The sequence below is a fragment of the Heterocephalus glaber genome, unplaced genomic scaffold, assembly GCF_053883595.1.
Source record: "Heterocephalus glaber isolate CG9 unplaced genomic scaffold, H.glaber_assembly_v1.0 deba00001442, whole genome shotgun sequence".
Lineage (NCBI taxonomy): Eukaryota > Metazoa > Chordata > Mammalia > Rodentia > Bathyergidae > Heterocephalus > Heterocephalus glaber.
The window spans coordinates 5,279,465-5,300,052 of record NW_028258296.1 but is presented as its reverse complement, the minus strand read 5'-3'; the positions used below and the strand labels follow the sequence as shown (position 1 = coordinate 5,300,052).

General features: G+C 50.4%; 2 protein-coding genes across 5 annotated transcripts in view; one reads left to right on the top strand and one right to left on the bottom strand.

Annotated features, from left to right (window-relative positions):
• Positions 1-30: 30 nt before the first annotated feature.
• On the top strand, positions 31-15,291 carry Serbp1 (SERPINE1 mRNA binding protein 1). 4 transcript variants are annotated; one of them, XM_004841478.4, is made up of 8 exons: positions 31-459; positions 3,331-3,481; positions 3,987-4,127; positions 4,237-4,326; positions 4,817-4,936; positions 8,190-8,367; positions 11,772-11,945; positions 13,325-15,291. In XM_004841478.4, exons 1-8 carry the CDS (start codon positions 147-149, stop codon positions 13,379-13,381), a joined length of 1,224 nt encoding a protein of 407 aa, XP_004841535.2. In that variant the 5' UTR covers positions 31-146; the 3' UTR covers positions 13,382-15,291. The 4 variants fall into 4 exon arrangements, with proteins under 4 accessions (XP_004841535.2, XP_004841536.2, XP_004841538.2 ...); XM_004841479.4 differs by having other exon boundaries at positions 37-459; positions 4,255-4,326; XM_004841481.4 differs by having other exon boundaries at positions 38-459; positions 4,255-4,326; positions 4,862-4,936.
• Positions 13,332-20,588, bottom strand: part of Il12rb2 (interleukin 12 receptor subunit beta 2) — a 38,915-nt gene continuing 31,658 nt past the window's right edge. Inside the window, exon 15 of the mRNA XM_087212774.1 lies at positions 13,332-19,793. Within this exon, the coding sequence (XP_087068900.1) occupies positions 19,359-19,793 (435 nt within the window). The 3' untranslated portion in view covers positions 13,332-19,358. The remainder of the gene's footprint in view (positions 19,794-20,588) is intronic.

The following is a 20,588-nucleotide window of genomic DNA, read 5'->3' as shown; positions in this document are numbered from 1 at the left end:
CACCCCCGGAAGTGCGCCTGGCGCCGGAAGAGAAGACGGCCCCCCTCTCTCTGTCCGGCCATCTTGTGGGAAGAGCTGAAGCAGGCGCTCTTGGCTCGGTGCGGCCCGCTGCAATCCGTGGAGGAACGCGCCGCCGAGCCACCATCATGCCTGGGCACCTACAGGAGGGCTTCGGCTGCGTGGTCACTAACCGATTCGACCAGTTATTTGACGACGAATCGGACCCCTTCGAGGTGCTGAAGGCTGCGGAGAACAAGAAAAAAGAAGCCGGCGGGGGCGGCGTTGGGGGGCCCGGGGCCAAGAGCGCTGCTCAGGCCGCGGCCCAGACCAACTCCACCGCGGCGGGCAAGCAGCTGCGTAAGGAGTCCCAGAAGGACCGCAAGAACCCGCTGCCGCCCAGCGTCGGCGTGGCGGACAAGAAAGAGGAGGCGCAGCCGCCCGTGGCGCTGAAGAAAGAAGGTGCAGCCGGGCGGGCGGGCGGGGACCCTCCGGTGGCGCACGCGGAGGGGCGTGCGGGCGGGCGGCGGCACCCCGAGCTCGCGCCCCGCGGCCCGGGCAAGTGAAGGGCGCGGCGCGCCCGGGGTCCGCCGCGTCCCGGCTCTGCCCTGCTCTGGCCCGCGTGCGCCGGGAGAGGGGACTGCCTCGGTCTCCTGCCATCTTGTCCCGCCACGGCGTGGGGCGCTCCGGTGCGGGGCCGCGGGTTGCCACGCGTGGGGCGCTGTCCCCCGGCAACTTGCTGGTGTGGAGCGAACTTGGCGGCAGGCGGACGTGGTGTGCTCAGTCGGGCGGCGCGGGAATTCTGAACGGAGACCGAGCGCTGGCGCCGAGAAACTCGCAGGTGCTCTCCTGTCGCGAGGCTGTCAAGAGGGGCCCGCAGCACAGCTCGGGGGCTATGCAGCTCCCCTAGTTCCTGTGCGTGCAGCCGGGTCAGGATTTCACTGGGCCCTGAGTTTCGCAGGGTTGTCTTGACTTTTGCATCTTGGCCTCATTGGTTTGTTGTGGATGAAAAGGCCAGACGAGGAGGACCACGGAGGAGCGTGCGTGATGCGCAGCCGGGGTACAGGAGCTTCGCCCTGAGCCTGCAGTTGCCTTTCCGCGTGGAGAGCGAAGTTAGCCTACTGCCACGTGCTCCCGACCGCTGTGCCCGCCTAGCTTTGGGGTTAGGTCTTGGGTTTGGATTTTTAGGTGGTTTTTGTTTTCCACTGACAACTTTTGTGAGCTTGAAATGAAAAATCTAGGACCTAGGTGGTGAATAAAACAATTCTTAAGTTAAAACTACAGGTGGAGGGCATGGTTGCAGTATTAGAAAGCATGGCTTAGGCTGAGCACCTACTCAGCTAATTAAGCTTTACGGCAATCTTCCACAGGCGAGCAAGGCATTTAATTCCTGCGTTAAGGAACACTGGCTGTGTAACTACTTAAACTATGCCGGAATTTGCTTTCGGGTTTTTTAAAAACTGAAAAAGTTGAAAATCTAAACGTACGAGGTAGATGTGTTCCCACTAAGTGTTCGAAGTAGGAGCAGGGTTTGAGGGCCTCGGTTGTTTTGATAAGAAGCCCACTGGTGAAACGACCTGTTACTTGGAGACTAGCATTTAAGTTTCAAACGCGGGGAATTCTTTCTTGAGTCTCCAGCAGTTGTCGGTCGTTTGTTTGGTACTGGGGATTGAACTCGGGACCTTGCGCTTGCAGCGGAACCACTGAGCTAAATCCCCGTCCCTCTAACAATTGTCATTAAGTGATTCTTTCCTTGGGGGAATTAGCTATTCTACATTAGCTATCAGCATTTTCCTTTGTAGTTCAGAGCATTCTAAAACACACGCTTGTGAATGTGGGCAGATGTTTTGCACCAGAAGTACTGCGCACGTCCTGGGAATCTAGCACCTGTCAGTGGTCTATGAATGGGTGAGGGGCAGGCCTGAGGCACGGTTCCCGCCTCTTTCTTAGGGTGGCAAGGATTGTGGCCCTGCTCTGTGTTCTGTGCCGTTGCTAACAGGCCTGCCTGACCCCGAGCTGGACATGCTTTAGATGGGCCTTTAATGTTCACCTTAATCCGGGGCTTGTCTTGTCCATGTGAAGAGCATGAGAATTGACACAGTAGAACACGACTGGATGTAGGCTAGGTTTGTGGTTGTTTTTTAATGAAGTCTAGACTGTGGTAGAGTTAGCTTGCAAGTATAGGTGAGTACATCAAAAGACAGTTGCATTTTTTAAAAGTACCATTTTTCATTACGTGTGTTTATTTTTGGAGGTGTGGAGGTTGAGATGAGGGCCTTGCGCGCTGGGCTGTACCTCAAGTCCCCTGCGGAGTTTAGATTATACAGGCCTCATCTTGAGTGTTGTTCTTTTGGGCGTGTTTGGCTTGGACATCATTACAGGGCCTGGCCCCTTATGGAGCTCCACCCAGCACGCGAGGCCTCGGAGATGTTTGATGCCTTGCCTGAGGTCTGCCACTGGTCTGTCCTGAGGGGCTGCAGGGGCTGAGCCTTAGACTTGCTAGAGGGTGACCCAGAATGCCTCTGCTCCCCTGACTGCTGTGAGCAGTGGGTGTGTCCTGGCGGTTTTTCGTGGGGCTTCTAAGAAAGCAGCAGAGTGGAATAATTTCATATCTCATAAAACCATTTTCTCAGCTGCTTTTTTACATAATAAAGGAAACGTAGCTTACCTGAAATCTCAATTGTGTGTTTTTAAGGCCACAGATAATTGATATTGGTTGTTTTTCTGAGTCTCAAGATGTTATCAGGAAAAATGTAAGGGGGGAATGAATGTTTCAGCTTTCAGTGCCACAAGATTCCCATTTTTTATTTTTCTTCTTTCTTTGTGTGGGTTAATGTTAACATGCACCCTGCCACTGTGATACACCCTTTATGTCCTCCGTTTCTTTTACATTGCTTAAAAGAGGGTCTTTCTGTGTAGTTTTGAAAGATCCTTGAAAACAAAATGCTCTGGAGTGCAAGCCCTAAGAAAGGACCATCCTCCATAGTCATAAATGATTTCCGAACTCAAAACAGGGTTTTTTAAAACTATGGAGTGTGGCAGTGTGTTCAGATGTGTGTACTGTGCATGTATCCATTTTTTATGCCAAGAGACTGGCATCTTGACTGGAGAATGGCTGCCCCTGACTAAGCCCAGGAGCGCGGCTTGGGAAGGGGGTGTGGCTTGGCAACTACAGATACGTTTAAGATAAGTTTGCCTTAAAATTCGGATTTCTCTAGCTTTTTTTTTTTTTTAACACATGTGGGATATCCAACATAAGCCTTTTTAATCGTCTAGGCCTAAACTTTCGTATTTGCAAACATGATTTGCTTATGCGAGTATTTATCATTTTAGGAATAAGACGCGTTGGAAGAAGACCCGATCAGCAACTTCAGGGGGAAGGCAAAATAATTGATAGGAGACCCGAACGGCGACCACCTCGTGAAAGAAGATTTGAAAAACCACTAGAAGAAAAGGGTGAAGGGGGAGAGTTTTCCGTTGATAGGTAATTTTTGTTTTGTCTTCTTTTGTTTTAATCTATTTTGTCAGTTTGTGATTACATCTTCTGGCATAACTGCTGGAGAGGGGCATGCTGGTTACTTCCCAGCTTTAAAGAGGAAAATCTGAGAGAGTGAGCTTAGAGCTCTCGTCCTGAAACACTGAAACACTTTGGGGACTTGGTGGCAGGTTTCTCTTCCTTGCCCTCCCCAGATGTTGAATTAAAAGGACAGTGCTACTGGTTAATCACTCAGGGCTAAGTGAGTTTGATGTGTTAATCTAACAGCAAAAAAAAAAAAAAGATGTGCATGAGTAGTCTTTTAAAGAAAGCCAAAGTAATTTTATTGTCTTGGTTTCATGTGTTTACAAATGGACTTGAATTTTCTAAAGTATGAGCAACTGTTGGGTTATGAGCTCATAAACATGTTGTGTATTTGTGCGCCTTTGAATGAATTTTCCCTGTCCCCTTTTCTGGAAATTTTGGCAGTACAGTTTTGCATTTTGTGCTGCAGGCCCATCATTGAGCGGCCTCTCCGGGGGCGCGGGGGCCTTGGAAGGGGGCGAGGCGGCCGGGGCCGAGGCGTGAGCCGAGGAGATGGGTTCGACTCTCGAGGCAAGCGTGAATTTGACAGGCACAGCGGAAGTGATAGATCGTAAGTCTTCTGTTGGTGGTTAACTGATTTTCACTTTAACATGTTTCTTTAAAAAACAAAATTTGAATTTCTAGAACTAAAGAGTATTATGTTAACTCAGTTTTGTTAGTTCTTTCTCACATTACAGTGGCCTGAAGCATGAGGACAAGCGAGGAGGTAGCGGATCTCACAACTGGGGGACTGTCAAAGACGAATTAACGTTGGTATTCTGATTTTTTTAAATAAACAATTCTAGTAAATAATCTATGCCTTAGTAGGGCCCCACCCACTCTTCTGTTTAATTTTGTCTCTGAGTCGAGAATGGGTGCTCTTGTCTCAGCTACTGTCTTACCGGCCAGGGAGATACCAGCTTTCTGTGCTTCAGCGTGTCTGTTGGCAAAGTTTTCATGGGGAAAGAAACCATTGGCTGTTCTGAAGTAATTTGGATATTCTGATAGCTATGTGTCTTCTGTAGTTCCTGTCTTAGCTGGTGCAGAATTACAAAATTTGATAAGCAGGTGCTGCTTTGTTTTTAAAGTATGAATGAGCTGGCCGGTAGCTTAATGCGTTGCTTTCTCTTAGAGGGTCTACTGGGGGGGGGATTCAGTAGGGCAATTTAAAGCATGTGAAAGTTGATATTTTTGTGTGAAGAACTGTTCAGTGACATGTAAATGGACCTGGATGCCTTTCTTTTTCTTTCTTTTCCTTAGAGAGTCCCCCAAATACATTCAGAAACCACTGTCTTATAATTGCAGTGACTTGGATCAATCAAATGTGCCTGAGGAAACACCAGAAGGTGAAGAGCACCCTGTGGCAGACACTGAAAATAAGTAAGTGGTGCCGTGTGCGGTGCTGCTCCCACCTGAGAGGGCTCAGGTGGCTCGTGACAGGCGAGGCTGGAACTGGGCCCTCAGCCCCCAAAGTCGTCAGAAGGGTGCTGGACCGTGTGGCGTAACTGACCTGCTTTAAAATGTGTAAAGAGTGCACCTGAGAATGTCACTAGTTTGCTCATTTTCTTAGTGTTTATTCCTGAGTTTAGGTTGATGACTTGGTTTTGAAGTTTCTACTTTTTCAAGGGTCAGAGTTGTAAAGATGAAAGTCAAGCTGGGCATGGGGACACAACACCTGTGATTGTGAGTTTGAGGCCCCCAGGCTGCATAGCAAGACCCTGTCTCAAGAACAAAAGCCAGCCTGGTAGGAGTAACCATAGGCCTCCCTGAAGTTGAGCGGCCGAGGAGGAGCTGCAGGCCAGTACTGTCTGTCCCGCTGTTGTGCAGTCCTGGATTCAGAGGACTTGGGGCAGAGGCTTTAATTGTTACCAACCACAGTTGCTTGCTTCGGTGCTGAGTGTCAGGACAGTCTGCTGTGGCCCTTCCCCTCCAACTTCCCTGCCACTTCCCAGGCTGTGGAGAGCGCTCTTCTTGGTGTCCAAAGTGAGTTTTAGCTTCCATGTGCAAGTGAGAAGAGTTGGAGCTTGTGCCTGGCGTGTGGCAGTGTCCTCTGGTCCCATCGGGGTTGCTGTGAAGAGGCTTCTGCTCTCTGGCCTGGGCAGTGGCCCACTGTTCACGCTCGTGTGGGTGGGCATGTGGGCTGGCCCCCGTGTCTTGGCTGTTGTGGGATTGCTAAGTCCTGTGGTAGTTCATTTCTAGTTTTGAGGCAGGTATATTTCTGGTGTTTGTCTTGCTTTTTAGTACAGGGGAGTTGAACCCAGAGCACTACCACTGAGCTGCATCCCCACCCCTTTTCAGTTTTGATTTTGAGACAGTCTTGCTAAGTTACCTGGCTGGCCTTGATCGTGGATGCTTAGTGTTGCAGCCTCTCAGGGCACTGACACCCATGCACGCCCGGCTCTATTGCAAGTTGGTTTTGTTTGGTTTTTGTTTTTGAGAACCATTAGTACTGTTTCTGTCCCTCTGTAATCACCTTCCCAGGAGTGCATGGCAGTTGCCCTTTCTCTGCATGCATCCCAACATGTTGTTTTTTGTCTTTGATAATCGCCACACTGGGGTGAGATGCTATTTCATCATGGTTTTGATTTTCATTTTGCTAGTGATCGGCGATACTGAGCATGTTCTTATATTTGTTAGTCATTTGTGCATCTTTGGGGAAATGAGAGTTCATTTTATTTACCCATTTTAAATGAAAAAAGTTTTTTACTATTGAGTTTTGAATTCCTCGCTCATTCTGTTAATTCCTTGTTAGATGTACCCCATTTGTCTATTTTTGCTTTTGTTATATCCAAAATAACTTTCCTAGTAGACCAGCTCCCTGAAGCATTTCTTTGCACTAGGACCATATCCAATTTCAAGTGAGTTTTTGTGTAGTGAGATAGGAATCTAGTTTCGTTCTCTTACATGGGAATGTCCAGTGTCCCAGCACTATTTATTGGAGGGGCTGCCCTTTTTCCAGTGTGTGTTCTTGCATCTTTGTAGAGAATTTGTGTCTGAGTTCTCTGTTCTGTCTGGTGTGTCCGTGAGTCTTTGCAGGTAGAGCAGCGAGTCTCAACCAGACTGTCCAGTTCAGATGGGCAGGGGATAGTTTTTCTGAACTTTTGCTCTTCTCTGGGAAAACTTATTTTTAGGGTGAATCACTGATGAAGAGAGGGAGCGTGCCTCCCCCCCTCCCTGGCTGGTTGGCTGGTATAGGGAGAATAATTTACTAGTGGAAGAAGCAGATTCATTAGGAAGTGCTTATGCTCTTGGGTCACAGATAGAAACTTAGCATATGAAGCTATGTGCAGTCATAATTTTCTGTGGTGAACAGTGAAACTGATTGTTGAGTTAGATGAGCCCTGTGTAGCATGAAGAATCCCACGATGTTCACCTACTCGTTGTATAAACAACCTAGTTTGAATCACTTTCGAGGTAATCTGCAAAGATTATAATTGTTTACTTGAAAGAGTTTCATTAGTAGGGGATTGGAAGCACATCCTTAGCTAAGGACCCGGAATGGAATTGGGGCTAACTGGCCTAAAGAGGCCGACACTGACCACATCAGTGAAGTCTTGCCCTCATAAGTAGGGCGGCACTGAACAGTGTTGGATCTTCTTTATGGCAGTAAAAATTTAGGAAGTATGATTTCACTCCCATGATTTCCAGAACTGCTGTTTTGTCCTCACTTGACCCTGCAGCGGTCTGTGAAGGTTGGTGCTTCCTTCTAGATAGGGTCAGAGGTTGGCTAAGCTCTGGCCTTCCTTGTGTATTATGGTGGATAAGTTACTTGGGCCAGCAAAGGTAGGTGCCACACCCCAGATCCCCAGTAAACTTGCTCTAGGAAGTTCTAGGATACAGTAAAGGCCTGGATCTAGGGGGATATGTGAGCCCTGGGGCTAACGACATCATTTGCTATCTTTGGGACCGACCAAGCAGGCTCCCAGAATAGCAAGTGACTTGTTTGGTGATAGTTGGAAGTTCACACTAAAATATTGGCCCCTGGGCCTGTGCTTTGTTTCTGTTAAAAGAAGAACAGGTGACTAACATGGTTAATAACCTGTCAGTTACATTTTACATTAGCTTAGAATTAAGTAGTAAAGCTTGTGTGTTTGATAAGGCAGTTAGATTACTAGTGAAACCTCCTGGGGGTTTTGAAAGTTGGATTATAGAATTTGTAGAAACTGGGCTTTTGTTTTGCTTTGCCTTAAGTGTGAGTACTTGGAGTAAAAGCCAGAGGAGCAGCTCTTCCTGCTTCGGAGTGGAGCCTGCTGCTCTCCAGGCATCCTCGCCTTCCCATAAGGGTGACTGCGTGTTGTGGGGAGTAAAGACCTGGGTTTTGGGAGAAGATGGCAGAGGGTTTCCATGTGTTTCCAAATGTATAAGGCCACTGAAGGTTGTATTACTGATAATACAAAGTGATGGTCTAATGGGCTTTGGGCTCTTCATTGGTCTGAACTTGGATTAGGAGCGCTGACTCCCTGGGTCCTTATGTTTCATGGTGGCCTCTGGGCTACACAGGAAACCTGATACTCACCCTTGGGTTCTTAAAAGAGTTTTAACCAGCCAAAATTCACTTATCATAAGTATAAAATGTTTTTAAGTAAATTATAGTAGCCATTTACCAGGTTTAATATTAAATGTCTTTTCACAGAGAGAACGAAGTTGAAGAGGTTAAGGAAGAGGGTCCAAAAGAGATGACTTTGGATGAGTGGAAGGCGATCCAAAATAAAGACCGGGCAAAAGTAGAATTTAATATCCGAAAACCAAATGAAGGTGCTGATGGGCAGTGGAAGAAGGGATTTGTTCTTCATAAATCAAAGAGCGAAGAGGTAAAAACAAGATTTGTTGTGTTGGAAAATGTTTGGAATGTTTGGATATGAGTTGAATCTTGCTTATAATTCTTTCTTTGAATTTCATGTGGATATACGCTTCATGAAAAAATAAAGCTTAGGTGTAGTAGAGCACACCTATAGTTCCAGGACTCTAGGAAGCTGAGGCAGGAGGATTGCAAGCTTGAATCTAGCCTGGAAGACTTAGCAAGATAAGGTCTCAGAAGAAGGAGTTGGGATGTTGCTCTTCACGAAGGCCCTGGGTTGGGTCCCCAATACCAGCACCACCACCAGCACCACCACCACCACCACCAGAAAAAAGCTTCGTGTAGGGTCATTTCAGACAAGTAACTTAATTTAAAAGAGCAATAAGCTATTACTATACAGTGTATGAAATTTTATTCTTTGATTAATCTGTAGTTATGTTCAATATGGTAGGTTTCTTTATCCTGAAAAGTTATTAGTTGATGATATATCACGTGATTATTTTTTAGAAAAGTGGTAGTTATTGCCGGGGATTTAGCTCAGTGGTTTCGCTGCCTCCTGTGCAAGTGTAAGAACCCGAGTTCAATCCCAGGTAACAAAAAATAACAATGGTAGTTATTCCTAAAGGTGTGGTTATATTTTTAAAAAAATCTTAACCTTACTGGGAACCATTAAAAGACCGTTGCTTTAGATTGAAATGCTGATGTTTTTGTACGGTTTAACCTAAATTAAATGTGGCTTTGTTTAGGCTCTGGCTGCCCACAGCACACTGCACCACGGAGTGGTGGTGAAGACTCAGTAGATACTGGTGATGTTAATCAGTACCGCCGATTAACTTCCAGGTTTCCTTTACCTGGGAGACATGGAGACTGGTGAAAATGTGAGGACGGCGTCCTGCAATAAAGAGATCTGATACGATATTATTTCTGGTTCTGGGATTGAACCCAGGGCCGCAGGCTCGCCGAGCACGTGCTCTGCTGTTGAGCTCTGTGTGGAGGCCTCGGCTGGCCAGGGTCTCCATGTGTTTTAGTTTACCAAGCAAAAATGGCTGTGGGACAAACTGGGAAAACTAAAACTGAGATTAAGGAGACCTGAATGTTTTTCCGAGTTTAGAAAAAATGATTTTTAACATTCACCTCATAAAAATAGTAAAGAGGCTGTTTGTCTTAAGTGTGAAAAGTGGGAGAAAAACATTTTTTGTTTAATTAGATACTTGGTTTTTTTTTCCCCTTCAGTTTTTGCACATAAAATTGTGCATATGAAAAAAAAGTATGGAATCCTGATTCAAGTGCCAGGAGAGTTTATGTTGGGAAGATTGTCCACTTGAAGTTATCAAACTGCCTAGGTTAATATGAAAATGATTCACATAAAGTCCTTTAAGACAGTTACCTGTAAATCTTTTGAGTTCCCACTGTACTTTCCCATAAAATTGTAGTTATAATAGGTATTATAGTAACACCTGGAATTCTCTTTATGTGTTTGATATACATAGGGTTAAGTAAATTATCCTAATTTTGAATATTTTGCACTGAGCTTTTCAGAAATAGCATCCCCTTAAATGTGTTTTCGCTTTCTGTACTTTTGGTTATTGCTGTTTTAGTAGTTGAAAGACATCAGATGGTAGTTTCGTCCAATTCATAGTATAAATCAAAAAATAGTGTCCAAAACGAGTTGCAGGCCACTCAGAATAGGTGATGGAATCTCACGCCATCCTGCTCTGTCCCTCCGGGCTGTGCAGTGCACCCTGGGTCCAGTGTCTCATGCTGTTTATGCTACCTGGCCTGTAGTCCCTCCATAGCCTGTTGGTAGGAAAAGGCATAGTTCACGTACAGGATCTGGTGCTGTCTGGTGTCAGGCATGGGGTGTTGGAATGTATCCCACTGGGTATGGGGGAGGGACTTCCGTGTCATACAAGGGAGATGCATGCTTAGACCTTTTTGCAAATTGTGTGGAATGGGATGTGAATAACTTGGAAACTAAAGCACTTTGATCATCAGGCCACTCGTGTGTTGGGGCCTCACAGTTGGTGTGGCTCTGAGATAGGGATGCTTGTTGCAGTCGGGCCTTGCTGGTCTTAGTCATTTTTATTTAGGCTTTCAGGTGTGTTTATGACATTTTGAGGGATCTTCGCCACAGATTGGAAGTACTTCGAGGAAAGAAACAGCTTTAGAAATGGGGGCCAGGTTACTTACTGTGTTAGTGACAGCTTGGGTCAGACCTCCTGTCCTTTGTTAGCATCCCCTGGGTGCACTAGAAAAGCTTTGTGTGGTGTCCTCATCCCCCTCAACCCCCCAGCAATTGAACTCAAGACCTTATGCTTGCGAGGCAGGCACAGTGCCACTGAGCTACATTCCCCAGCCCTGCCTTGTGTTGTGTAGTCGCCTTAAACGTGAGGGATGTGGCCTGAATTTCCGGGCTTTTCCAGATTGTAGCGAAACCCTGGGGGTACTTTGGTGGTGTGGCAGCTTAGGCTTGCTTTCTGTGCTCTAGAACCTTAGTAAGAGCTAATTAATGGATTAATGGCATTGCTTGGAAATAGCAAGGATTTAAAAAAGATGACAGAATAATCGATACTTAATTTGCCGGAGGTTTTGTGGATTTATACTTAACGTATATTTCAGGTTTTTAAAAAAATAATTGAATCTTCTCTTGCTTTTGAATTTGGCATAGTACAAGGGGGACTGTTTAATTTGGGCTTCAGATGAGTGCTTCTGTCGGGTAATCATGGTTACAACAAAATATCCCTTACCCTTCAGAAACGGGCTGTACATGCGCGAGCAGATGCTTCGCTATTTAATGTAAGCAGAGTTACAGTGGAGTCCGGAGGCTGGGCGCCCTAGCCCCTTCCTCAGAGCAGACGGCGGTGGGCTCACCCATACAGAGGTTCTGTGGTCCACGGTCCGCGGCTGATTTCACAGCGTAGGACGTCCCGGCTGAAGTGCGCCGTGTGTGTCCACGGCTTTTCAGGGCCCCTCACAGAGCAGAAAGTCTGCGGTGTTTAGCTTGGACGTGCAGCTCTCCCGTTTATGCAGAAGAGCAACTCGCCTAGATCATCCTCTGTGTGAGAGGCTTGGGCTTGAAGGGTTTCAGATTTTAGATTTTCAGATCCTGGAGTATTTGTGTAGACTCAAATGGTTGAACATCCTAATTTAGGTCTGAGGACTTTAAGCATTCTGTCAGTACTCAAAAACTCGTCCTTCAGATCGGCATGCTCAGCCTGTGCTTGAATAAAGACCCGAGGCGCCTGCTCGTGCTGCCTTCTCCCTTGGGGTAGCTGTGTTAGGGCGGAAGCACTGTCCCCGCCTGCCAGGGCTCTCAGGCCCCACTGCGCACCCGGCTGCTGCTCGGCAGGCCGGCGAGGTGGGTTGAGGAGGAGACTGGTTGCTGCTGTTCCCCTGACGGCCTCCTTGCCGTTCCAGGCTCACGCTGAAGACTCCGTGATGGACCATCACTTCCGGAAGCCCGCAAATGATATCACGTCCCAGCTGGAGATCAACTTTGGAGACCTTGGCCGCCCAGGGCGGGGCGGCAGGGGAGGACGAGGTGGACGCGGGCGCGGAGGGCGTCCAAACCGTGGCAGCAGGACCGACAAGGTAACTCAAAACCTCTTTGCCCTTTACATAAGTCGAAGACTTTTTAGCAGATTTGGAGACTTATGAACTAGAAGAAGAAAAAGATGTACCTGCCTTTAAGAAACTGTGTTCTGTGCCGATCACAGTGGCATGAGCCTTAGTTCCAGCACTCGGGGAGGCTGAGTGAGGAGGATCCCAAGTCCAGGTTCTCTTGGGCAGTTTAGTGAGATGATGTTTCAGAGTAGTGAAGGGGCAGGCCTGGAGTGTAGCTCTGAGTGCTGTCTCGCAAGAAGCTATGTTTTAGTTGTTACTATGGTGATGCCCTTGCTTTGCAGATGAGGAAATTGAGTGGGGAGTGAGGTTTATCTTGGCCTTGGCTAAGTGAGGCTTGCTGGAAGTGCCAGCTGTTCACTGCACTTGGGGATCCCTCGCTGCTTGTTACGTTTCAGCCTGACAGAACCTTTGTGTCCATTGCGTGCGTCACTGTGTGGCATGACTGTGAGGCCTTTTTGTCGTGCCTTATTTCTTACTAAACTATTGTGAGAGCTGGGTTTATTCTGCCCCAGTTTCTGTCTCTAGTGCCTGGCATAGTGCATAACAAAAAATAAGTTCCTACTCAAATACTGATTGTTTTTGGTGTGTTGGGGATTGGTTTGTTTTTTGTTTTGTGTTATTTGTAGTTCAGGCTGGCCTTGAACTCATTGTGTAGCCCAGGTTGACTTCAGACTCCCAGCAATCCTCCTGCCTCAGCCTCTTGAGTGCTGGGATTACAGGTGTGCGCCATGCTGCCTGGCTCTTAAGGAAATATTTTAATAGATACAAGAACTGATAAATTTGAACTCAAGCCTGTCCTATGCCAGAGTATTAGATAACTTTTTTAACACTCCATCTTGTAAATAAGCATAATATCCCCCTGAATTCTGAACACCCTTAATCCAGTCTGTCAGTGAGCGGTTGTAGAGACTGTGACACCACAGGTTTTATTGTCACCCGTGTTTGGTCTCTTCCTGACAAATGCGGACATCGTTTCGGTCTCCCTCGTTACTTGTATTCAGTGCATATATAGCAGTTGAACTTTCTCTTAACACTAAATACTTGCCAGTTGGCTTAGCTTGCTTTCACATTGATGCCATTCTTATTTCAAAGTGGGAAAAAGTGTAAGACTACGCAATAACAAAGTAAAAATCCTGGGTGACTCAGTTATTGGGAAGCTAAGACCAGCCGAGGCGTCGCTAGGGAGCCTGCTGTGCTCAGGGGGAACAGGGCAGCACTGGAAGGAGGCGCTCGGCGCGGGGCGAGGCTGTGATTTCTGACGTGGTCTCAGAGCAGAGGGTTTGCTGTATCTTAGCACTGTGACCTGCGGTGTGCTCATGGCTCACGCTGCTTTGCTTCTCTTCCAGTCGAGCGCTTCTGCCCCAGATGTGGATGACCCGGAGGCCTTCCCGGCTCTGGCCTAACTGGATGCCCGATGGCCCTGGTTCCTCGGTGGACCCTCTTGTTCAAAGCTTTGTGCATGCTTAAGGATCCCAAACAACTAAGAAATTTACAAAAGGAAAAAAAAAGACTGTCATTCATACCATTCACACCTAAAGACTGAATTTTATCTGTTTTGAAAATGAACTTCTCTCGCTACACAGAAGTAACAAATATGGTAGTCAGTTTTGTATTTAGAAATGTATTGGTAGCAGGGATGTTTTCATAATTTTCAGAGATTATGCATTCTTCATGAATACTTTTGTATTGCTGCTTGCATATATGCATTTCCAAACTTGAAATATAGGTGTGAACAGTGTGTACCAGTTTAAAAGCTTTCACTTCATTTGTGTTTTTTAATTAAGGATTTAGGTGTTCCTCCGATTACAAACTGGTTTTAAATATTGGACATACTATTGGTTTTAAAACCTGCTTTGCATTTTCACACATAGTCAACTGGGACATGTAAACTTTGATTTGTCAGGTTTTATGCTGTGTGGAATACTAACTACTTTATGTATTTTAACTTAGTTTTAATACTTTCATTTTTGGGGAAAAGTCTTTTTTCACTTCTCACGATAGCTGTTATATATGCTAAATCTTTATATACAGAAATATCAGTACTTGAACAGATCCAAAGCACATTGGTTTATTAACCCTCGCTCTGCCGCATGGTTCCTTAGGGTCAGGTTACCTGACTGAGCTCAGCTCATGTTCACCTTCGACTGTGACTTTCCCGCCTTAGAAGCCAGCCAGACGCCTTCCTGGCGGGAGGTGTCTGGGCTGCTCGCAGCTGGCAGATGCATCCGGGCCGTGAGTCTGTTCCCTGCGGTGGGGAGCTAATTGGCTAATGTTCCGGGATATTTAAACCTCTGTAAGTGTCAGCCTTGGTATGGTCCGTGTCAGGTCAAAAGGTAAATCTGTAGCCCGCAACCTTTAACCTTGTTCCGCAGAAACCAAAGGCCCTGGTTAGCGCGGTGAGGCGGATGTACGTTAGGTTTTTGACATGTGGAAAGCAGACAGCTTTACTTCATAAGGTTGAAATAGCAGCATCCATAAAATACAAGCCACAATTTTACTGCTCATGAATTTCCTGTTTGGTTACTGATCGGCCTTCTGCTGAGAGGTGTGTGTTCCCCAGAAGGGGAGGCTGGAGAGAGGTGGTGTCAGGCTCCTGCAGTGGGAGTGGCGCCATTTACTAAACATCCATGGCGAGAACCGTCACCCCATAGGGTTGCTAGGAGTTTTTTCATTTTGCCACATTCATTGATTAAACAGGGAGGGAATTCTGTTTAAAAAGTTTTAACACTTCTGTCATTCAATTGTCAGAAACTTTCTACCTCTAGTAATTTCCAGTTTTAAAAGTATCGGCGAGCCTAACCTTCAACACGTGTGCAACTCAGCTGACCGGTGTTCACGTGTGGCCAGAGCCACATGACTGGGACTGGTGTGTCTGGGCCCCTACTGCTTGGGGCTGGGAGAGGGCACTGGGTGACGCTGCACTGTGCTGGGGTCTGGATCTCGCCGCCGAGCGCGTCCTGCGCTGGTGCTACTGTCCCTGCCGGGAGGCCTGGGGCCAGCACAGTGTTCACATGGCCAGTCCCCTGACTGCCCCTCCCCAGATCGCGGCCCGGAGCACAAGTGTAAGCAGCAGCACACTAGAAAACACTTGCTTTTAGATGCCTGGCAAACTGCTGTCATCACTGTCACCAGGAACACAGCAGCCCTGCTCTGTCGCGGGCTTTTGAGACCGCACACCCCCGAAAGCCAGTCCATTAGTTGTATGTGATGGGTGTGAATTTGCCTCCTAGTTCACTTTGTGTCAAGAGCTGAAACTGTGAACCTAACTTTCTCACTGGGTAATAACGGAAATAAAGATTTATTTTCATGTTCACTTCTTAAAAAGTCATAAAAGCAATCAAACAGCCCATGGATCGTCATGTGTCCTGGTTTTTAACCTCTATCCCAAGAAAATGCCCACTTACCTGTAAAAACTGTAATGTTTGGAGACTTCTGTGAGGTTTTATTTGATAAGCTAGGTTATTGAATCCCGTTGGGGAGTGGCCCTGTCTTAAAGATAGCTAAAATTGGACAGTAAATTCAGCCAAACTGGACTCCAGGGGCTGACAGTGCCATTTCTCCTGGTGAAGTCCCACTTGAGCTGCGAGTGAGATGTTCCCAACTGAGTTAGGAGCGATTCCTACTACACATCCTCGTTCTTCACTTGGTTTTACGTTAAACGTGAAAACACCTTACTAAAGACTTGGAGATGGGTATTCATTCTGATCGTTACTTTTCTGATTGCTAGAGGTGATTGCACTAAAAAGCCTTGTGGAGAGTTAGAGTTTAAATACTGTGTATTGAATTTTAAAAGCCCATCTTGACAAGAACACAGCAGGTGGAGGAAGCCTGCCTAGGGTTTAGGGAGAACCAAGCATGGCACCCATGGGTGTTCAAGGTGAGGCGCAGGGGCCTGTGGGCCTGTCTGGCCAGCTGCGTGACTCCCCCCCTTCCTAAGGAGCACGGCTGGGCCAGGGCTCAGGTTTCCAAGTCACTGAAGCCCATAGACATGGGCAGTAAGGTGGTCCCTAAGGCGGAGTTCTGGTAACCAAGGAAATGTGCTGTGAGCTGTGTCCCTACCTGCCTGCCCCATTCCTTGGGGAGTGAACCGGGCCTGATTGTTCAGCCCTGGCCTCCCCTCCACATGCCTGGCCTCTCAGCTTCGTTAGCCCCAGCCCTGCCGGCCGGCCTCAGTGCAGAGAGTGCTCAGTGGCCGCGTTCAGGCTTGGGGTGGTCAATGCTTAGCCGCGCCTGGCTGCCTGGTGCCCAGGGTGTGAGTTTTCTGAGCCCAGCTCACTCCACGTTCTGTTCAGATTTGGAGTTAGGAGACACACTGGAAACCAGGACGAGGTGAGGTATTCAGCAGGTCCAAGGACACCCAGGAAGTGGCTACTGCCTGCCTATACAGGGATCAGGGCGGATACTAACAGGAAGTGTCTGCTATGGTGTGCTGTCCCAGCCCCGCAGGGCAGCGCACACCTGTAACCCAGCTGCTTGGGCGGCTGAGGCAAGAGAATCAAAGTCCTCATCAGCCCGGGCAAGGGGAGAGATCGGTGTGTGAGCCAGGTGTCAGCAGACCGGCTTTTCGCCCGCTTTTGTACATCCTGAGCCAGGCATGGCCTTTACAGTTTCAAAGGGATGGAAGCCAACTGCTCAAGACCCAGGGCCCTGCGAGACAGCGTGCCCTGCCCTGCCTATGCTACTCCCAGTCACGGTCTGCCTAAGCACAGTTTAACTGTAGGTACAAGTTAAATCTCCCCGCCTCTAGGACGCTGTGAAGTCATTTAAGACTCACTTCTGTAATCAGAAAAGGTACAAGGTACCATCTCGGGTGGCGGATTAGGAAGCACGCTTTGTTCTGCAGTAACACGCGTGGCCGGCAGCTTCTGTGAACTCTGAATGCTTCAGAACTGATCGGTGCACAAGATGCGGAGTCCCATTCAGCACAATTCCTAACCCCTGCTGCTGCTTGGTGTTGAGATGAGACGCCGGGCCTGGCAGCCCTGGGGCCCCCTCCTAGAGCAAGCGCCTCACTCGGCGGAACGTGGCTTTCGCTGCTGCCAACTGGGAAGGACCTGGAATTCCTTCCAAGTGGCAGGGAAAGCGAGAAGTGGCCCGGGCAGGGGAGCTCGCTCGGGTTTGGGGCCCTCTGCCCCCTGCTGCCCACCTGGGAGGGTGGGCGGGGCGGGGGGTGTCCTGAGCCTGCAGCGGGGAGACAGTGCTGGCGCTGGGCCTCCCCAGGCCACTCCCAGGGCCTCTGCAGCCTGCGGAGTGCACCAGACAGTCTCAGGCGGCCGGGCGCTTTCCATGCCGGCCGCCTGGGCAGGGTGGGTCGCGTGTGACCTCCAGGGGTGTGGACAGTGCCGCTTAGGGTCTGGTGTGTGCATGAGGAGACAGGGAGGGCTGAGGGACAGGAGCCCTGGCTTGCACGGTCACCCTGTCACCTAGGTGAGCCCTAGCTGGTTCCCCTCTGGAGTTTAGGACGAGAAGAACTGGCACTGGTTTCCACACGGGTAGCCTGGGTCTGCTCCAAGCTGGCTTGGTCCTTGACCTGACTGCCTAGAGCCAAACGTCCTGGCAACCGATGCCGCGCCTGCAGCTGCTTTGTGGCGGGAGCCCATGTGGGAGGCGCTCGCTCCTCAGCCTCCGTGTGTGTCAAGGGAGGAAATAAGACACAGCGGGTGGGGGGGTGGTCCCGCCTCCTGGCCTTGGACAGGTGAAATGAATGTTTTGTTTAGGGGGCGCTGGGTCTGTGCCTTTTTCCTGGAACTGAGCGGTAAGGAACTTGGCTGTCACAGTGACCACTGGACTGCAGCCTCATCTGTGCCGCATCGTTCAGTACGCGTCTCTGTTCAGGGAGGCTGTGCGTGCTCAAGTCCAAACTAGGAGCTTCGTGCCACACAGGACAGTCCACACCATAATCCCAGCACCCGGGAGGCCGAGGCAGGAGGGTCACCGTGGGTTCGAGGCCAGGCAGAACTACACAGTGAGACTGGGTCTCACCCACACAGATGTCTAGAGTAGGAGCTTCTGAAGAGGGTGTGGGGGCCGGGATTCCGTGAAGCTGTTTTTAAAGCAGGTGCTCACTGACCAGTCATGGGGGTCCATAGCTGGTGTGCTGTGTATGCCCCACGCCGCTGGGTTTTGTTACCACAGTGCCCAGGACCCTGAGGCTAGGTTACAGTAGATCAACAACATCCGGTAGGTTATTTTCTTAACAGTTACATGGACCCTGGGCAGCTTGTGTGAGTCAAATGCTAGTGCTGGAAGCCACAGCAAAAGAAGTGCTTTTGGTCCTGTGCAGCCTGCAAAAGAACATTTGGGAGTCTGGGTGCGGTGCTGCACGCCTGTAACCTCAGCACTCGGGAGGCTGAGGCGGAAGGATCACTGACCTCAGGGCCCGCCTGGACTTCACAGTGAGACCCTGTCTCAAACAAAACCAAGCAAAACACCACCTGGGAAAGCCTTGCGCTTCAGAACGCAGCTCTCAGAGGAAACTGCCGGTGGGGTGTCTGCGCCTGCTGATGAAGACCGTGACCTGAGTAACGGCAGTCTCGGGGAGAACGCGGGAGCTGACTTGCAGGTGGCGCTGCGGCGGGAGGGGTGACACGTCTCTGCAGGCCGGTCAGAAGTGGAGGTGCGCTTTTACAGAAACCGGCCTGCAGCCTCAGAGCAGCCACGGGGCGGAGGGTGGGCAGCGCTGACCGGGCGGGCAGCGGCAGCACTGGGAGCAGGCCGTGGCCCCTGCCTGGGGCGGACAGTCAGGCCGCAGAGCCGGTGCTGTGTCCGGGCTCAGCTGGGCCTGGGTCGTGGTAGGGCAGTGGGACCCCAACAGCGTTCCCTTGGGCTGTCAGGGACGTCTGACTTGTGCCTGGGAAGGCCGGCTGGCTGAGGGGAGCGCGGCAGCGTGCGACAGGCAGGCAGGTTGCAGAGGTGTGCAGGGCCACAGGATGCTTGCAGTGTGACCGTGCCGGCCTGGGATCCACAGCTGGCCCGAAACCGCGTGAATGCAGTCTTCGTTCCTTGCTGCTCACAGAGTCACTTTCCTAGTCAGCCAGGCTCGGGTGGGGTGGCCTGTGTCCAGGCGAGGAGGGACAGCCACTCCAGGCGGCTTTCCCGTCTTAGATCTGGGCTTGTCGGGCGGAGGCTGACGGGCGAAGCGGCTCAATCCCAACCCCGCACATGGACACTCGGGAGGCCGAGGCAGGAGGGCTGCAGCGAGTGTGGGCCAGCAGTCAGTCGCCCGCCGCAGGACGCTGCCACCATGAGGACTGCTCTCCACTCGGGTCCCTTGCCCCTTGCTGGTACCAAAGCTGAAGCCGCCGAGCCGGGCCGGAGGTGAGGTCATGGGCTGAGCCGAGGTCCTCAGGCCACGCCCGCCCGGGACCTGCAAGCTTGGGGCTAGAGCGCCAGGGAGTCACAGCCCAGCCTGAGCCGGTCCAGGGTCAGCCTCGGGCCGCAGGCACCACCCACAGGCTGGAGGGAGCGGGCCGTGAAGATGGAGAAGGTGACAGGTGGTGGCCCCGGCTCCTGCTCGGGCTCAGGGAGCGGGGACTCTGGGGTGGCCAGGACCCCGGGGCTGGCGGGGAGGTAGCCGTCAGGGCCCGGGAGAGTCACCGCCAGCGCCCTGTACAGGGGCCCCACAGGGGGCGGGCTGCAGCCCATGCCCACCGGCCCCTCTGTGCAGTCGAGGCGGGCCCGGTCTCCCTGCCCCTCCTCAGGCCAGCGGGGGCACTGGGCGGCTCTGAAGACTGCAGTCGCGCCAGGCAGGACCTCACTGATGATCAAGGGCTCCGGCTCCGTCTGCGTCCCGTCCACCGGCAGCGGGGTCCTCTCCTGGGAAGGGAGGAAGGGGCCGTGGCTGAAGGCTGGAGGTGCAGGGACCCTGGCAACAGCCCAGGACTTGGCTGGGGAAGAGGTGCCACCAGCATCAGGCACAGAAGCCAGCACGTCTGCCATCCCAGCAGCTGGGGGCCGAGGCAGAAGGACCCCAAGTTCAAGCCCAGCCTGCAAAATTTCACAACCTAGTGAGATCTTGTCTCAAAACACAAAATAAAAGAAGAGCTGGGGAGGTGGCTGGGGTGACGGCCCTGGCTTCAGCACTTGGTACCGCAAAGCAAACAATACTGGTCGGGGCAGCGGTGAGCGCCTGGTGGCCCCGCAGGCCAGGTCAGCAGGCGGTTGGTTTCTGAGCTGCATCCCTGGTGGCTTCAGCTTAGCCTGGCTCACAGCCCAGCCCGCCCCTGCTGCTGCGGGGAGGGGTGGTGCCATCTGTGGGCCGACAGACATGTTTCCGGCCCAGGTGCAGGAGGGCCTGGGGCTGGGGCTGAGGCAGGGGCTCAGTCTGCTGGGAGGCTTGGCTGTGACCCCGTGCTGTGCTTCTCAGGTCTGGATTGGGAAGGACACACACCTGTCATCCCCAGTGCCAGGGAGGCTGAGGCGGGAGATTGACCGGGAGCTGGAGGCCGGCTGGGGCCACACGCTGAGATCGTGGCTCATAACTCAAGGAAAAAACGTTTGGGAAGAAATTTGTGTCCTTTCCCCTTATTCCTCCTAACTGACAAAATTTAACTCATTGTCCTGCCTGTTGCCAGCTCCTCAGTGCCATCCCTTTTCTTTCCAAAGTTACTG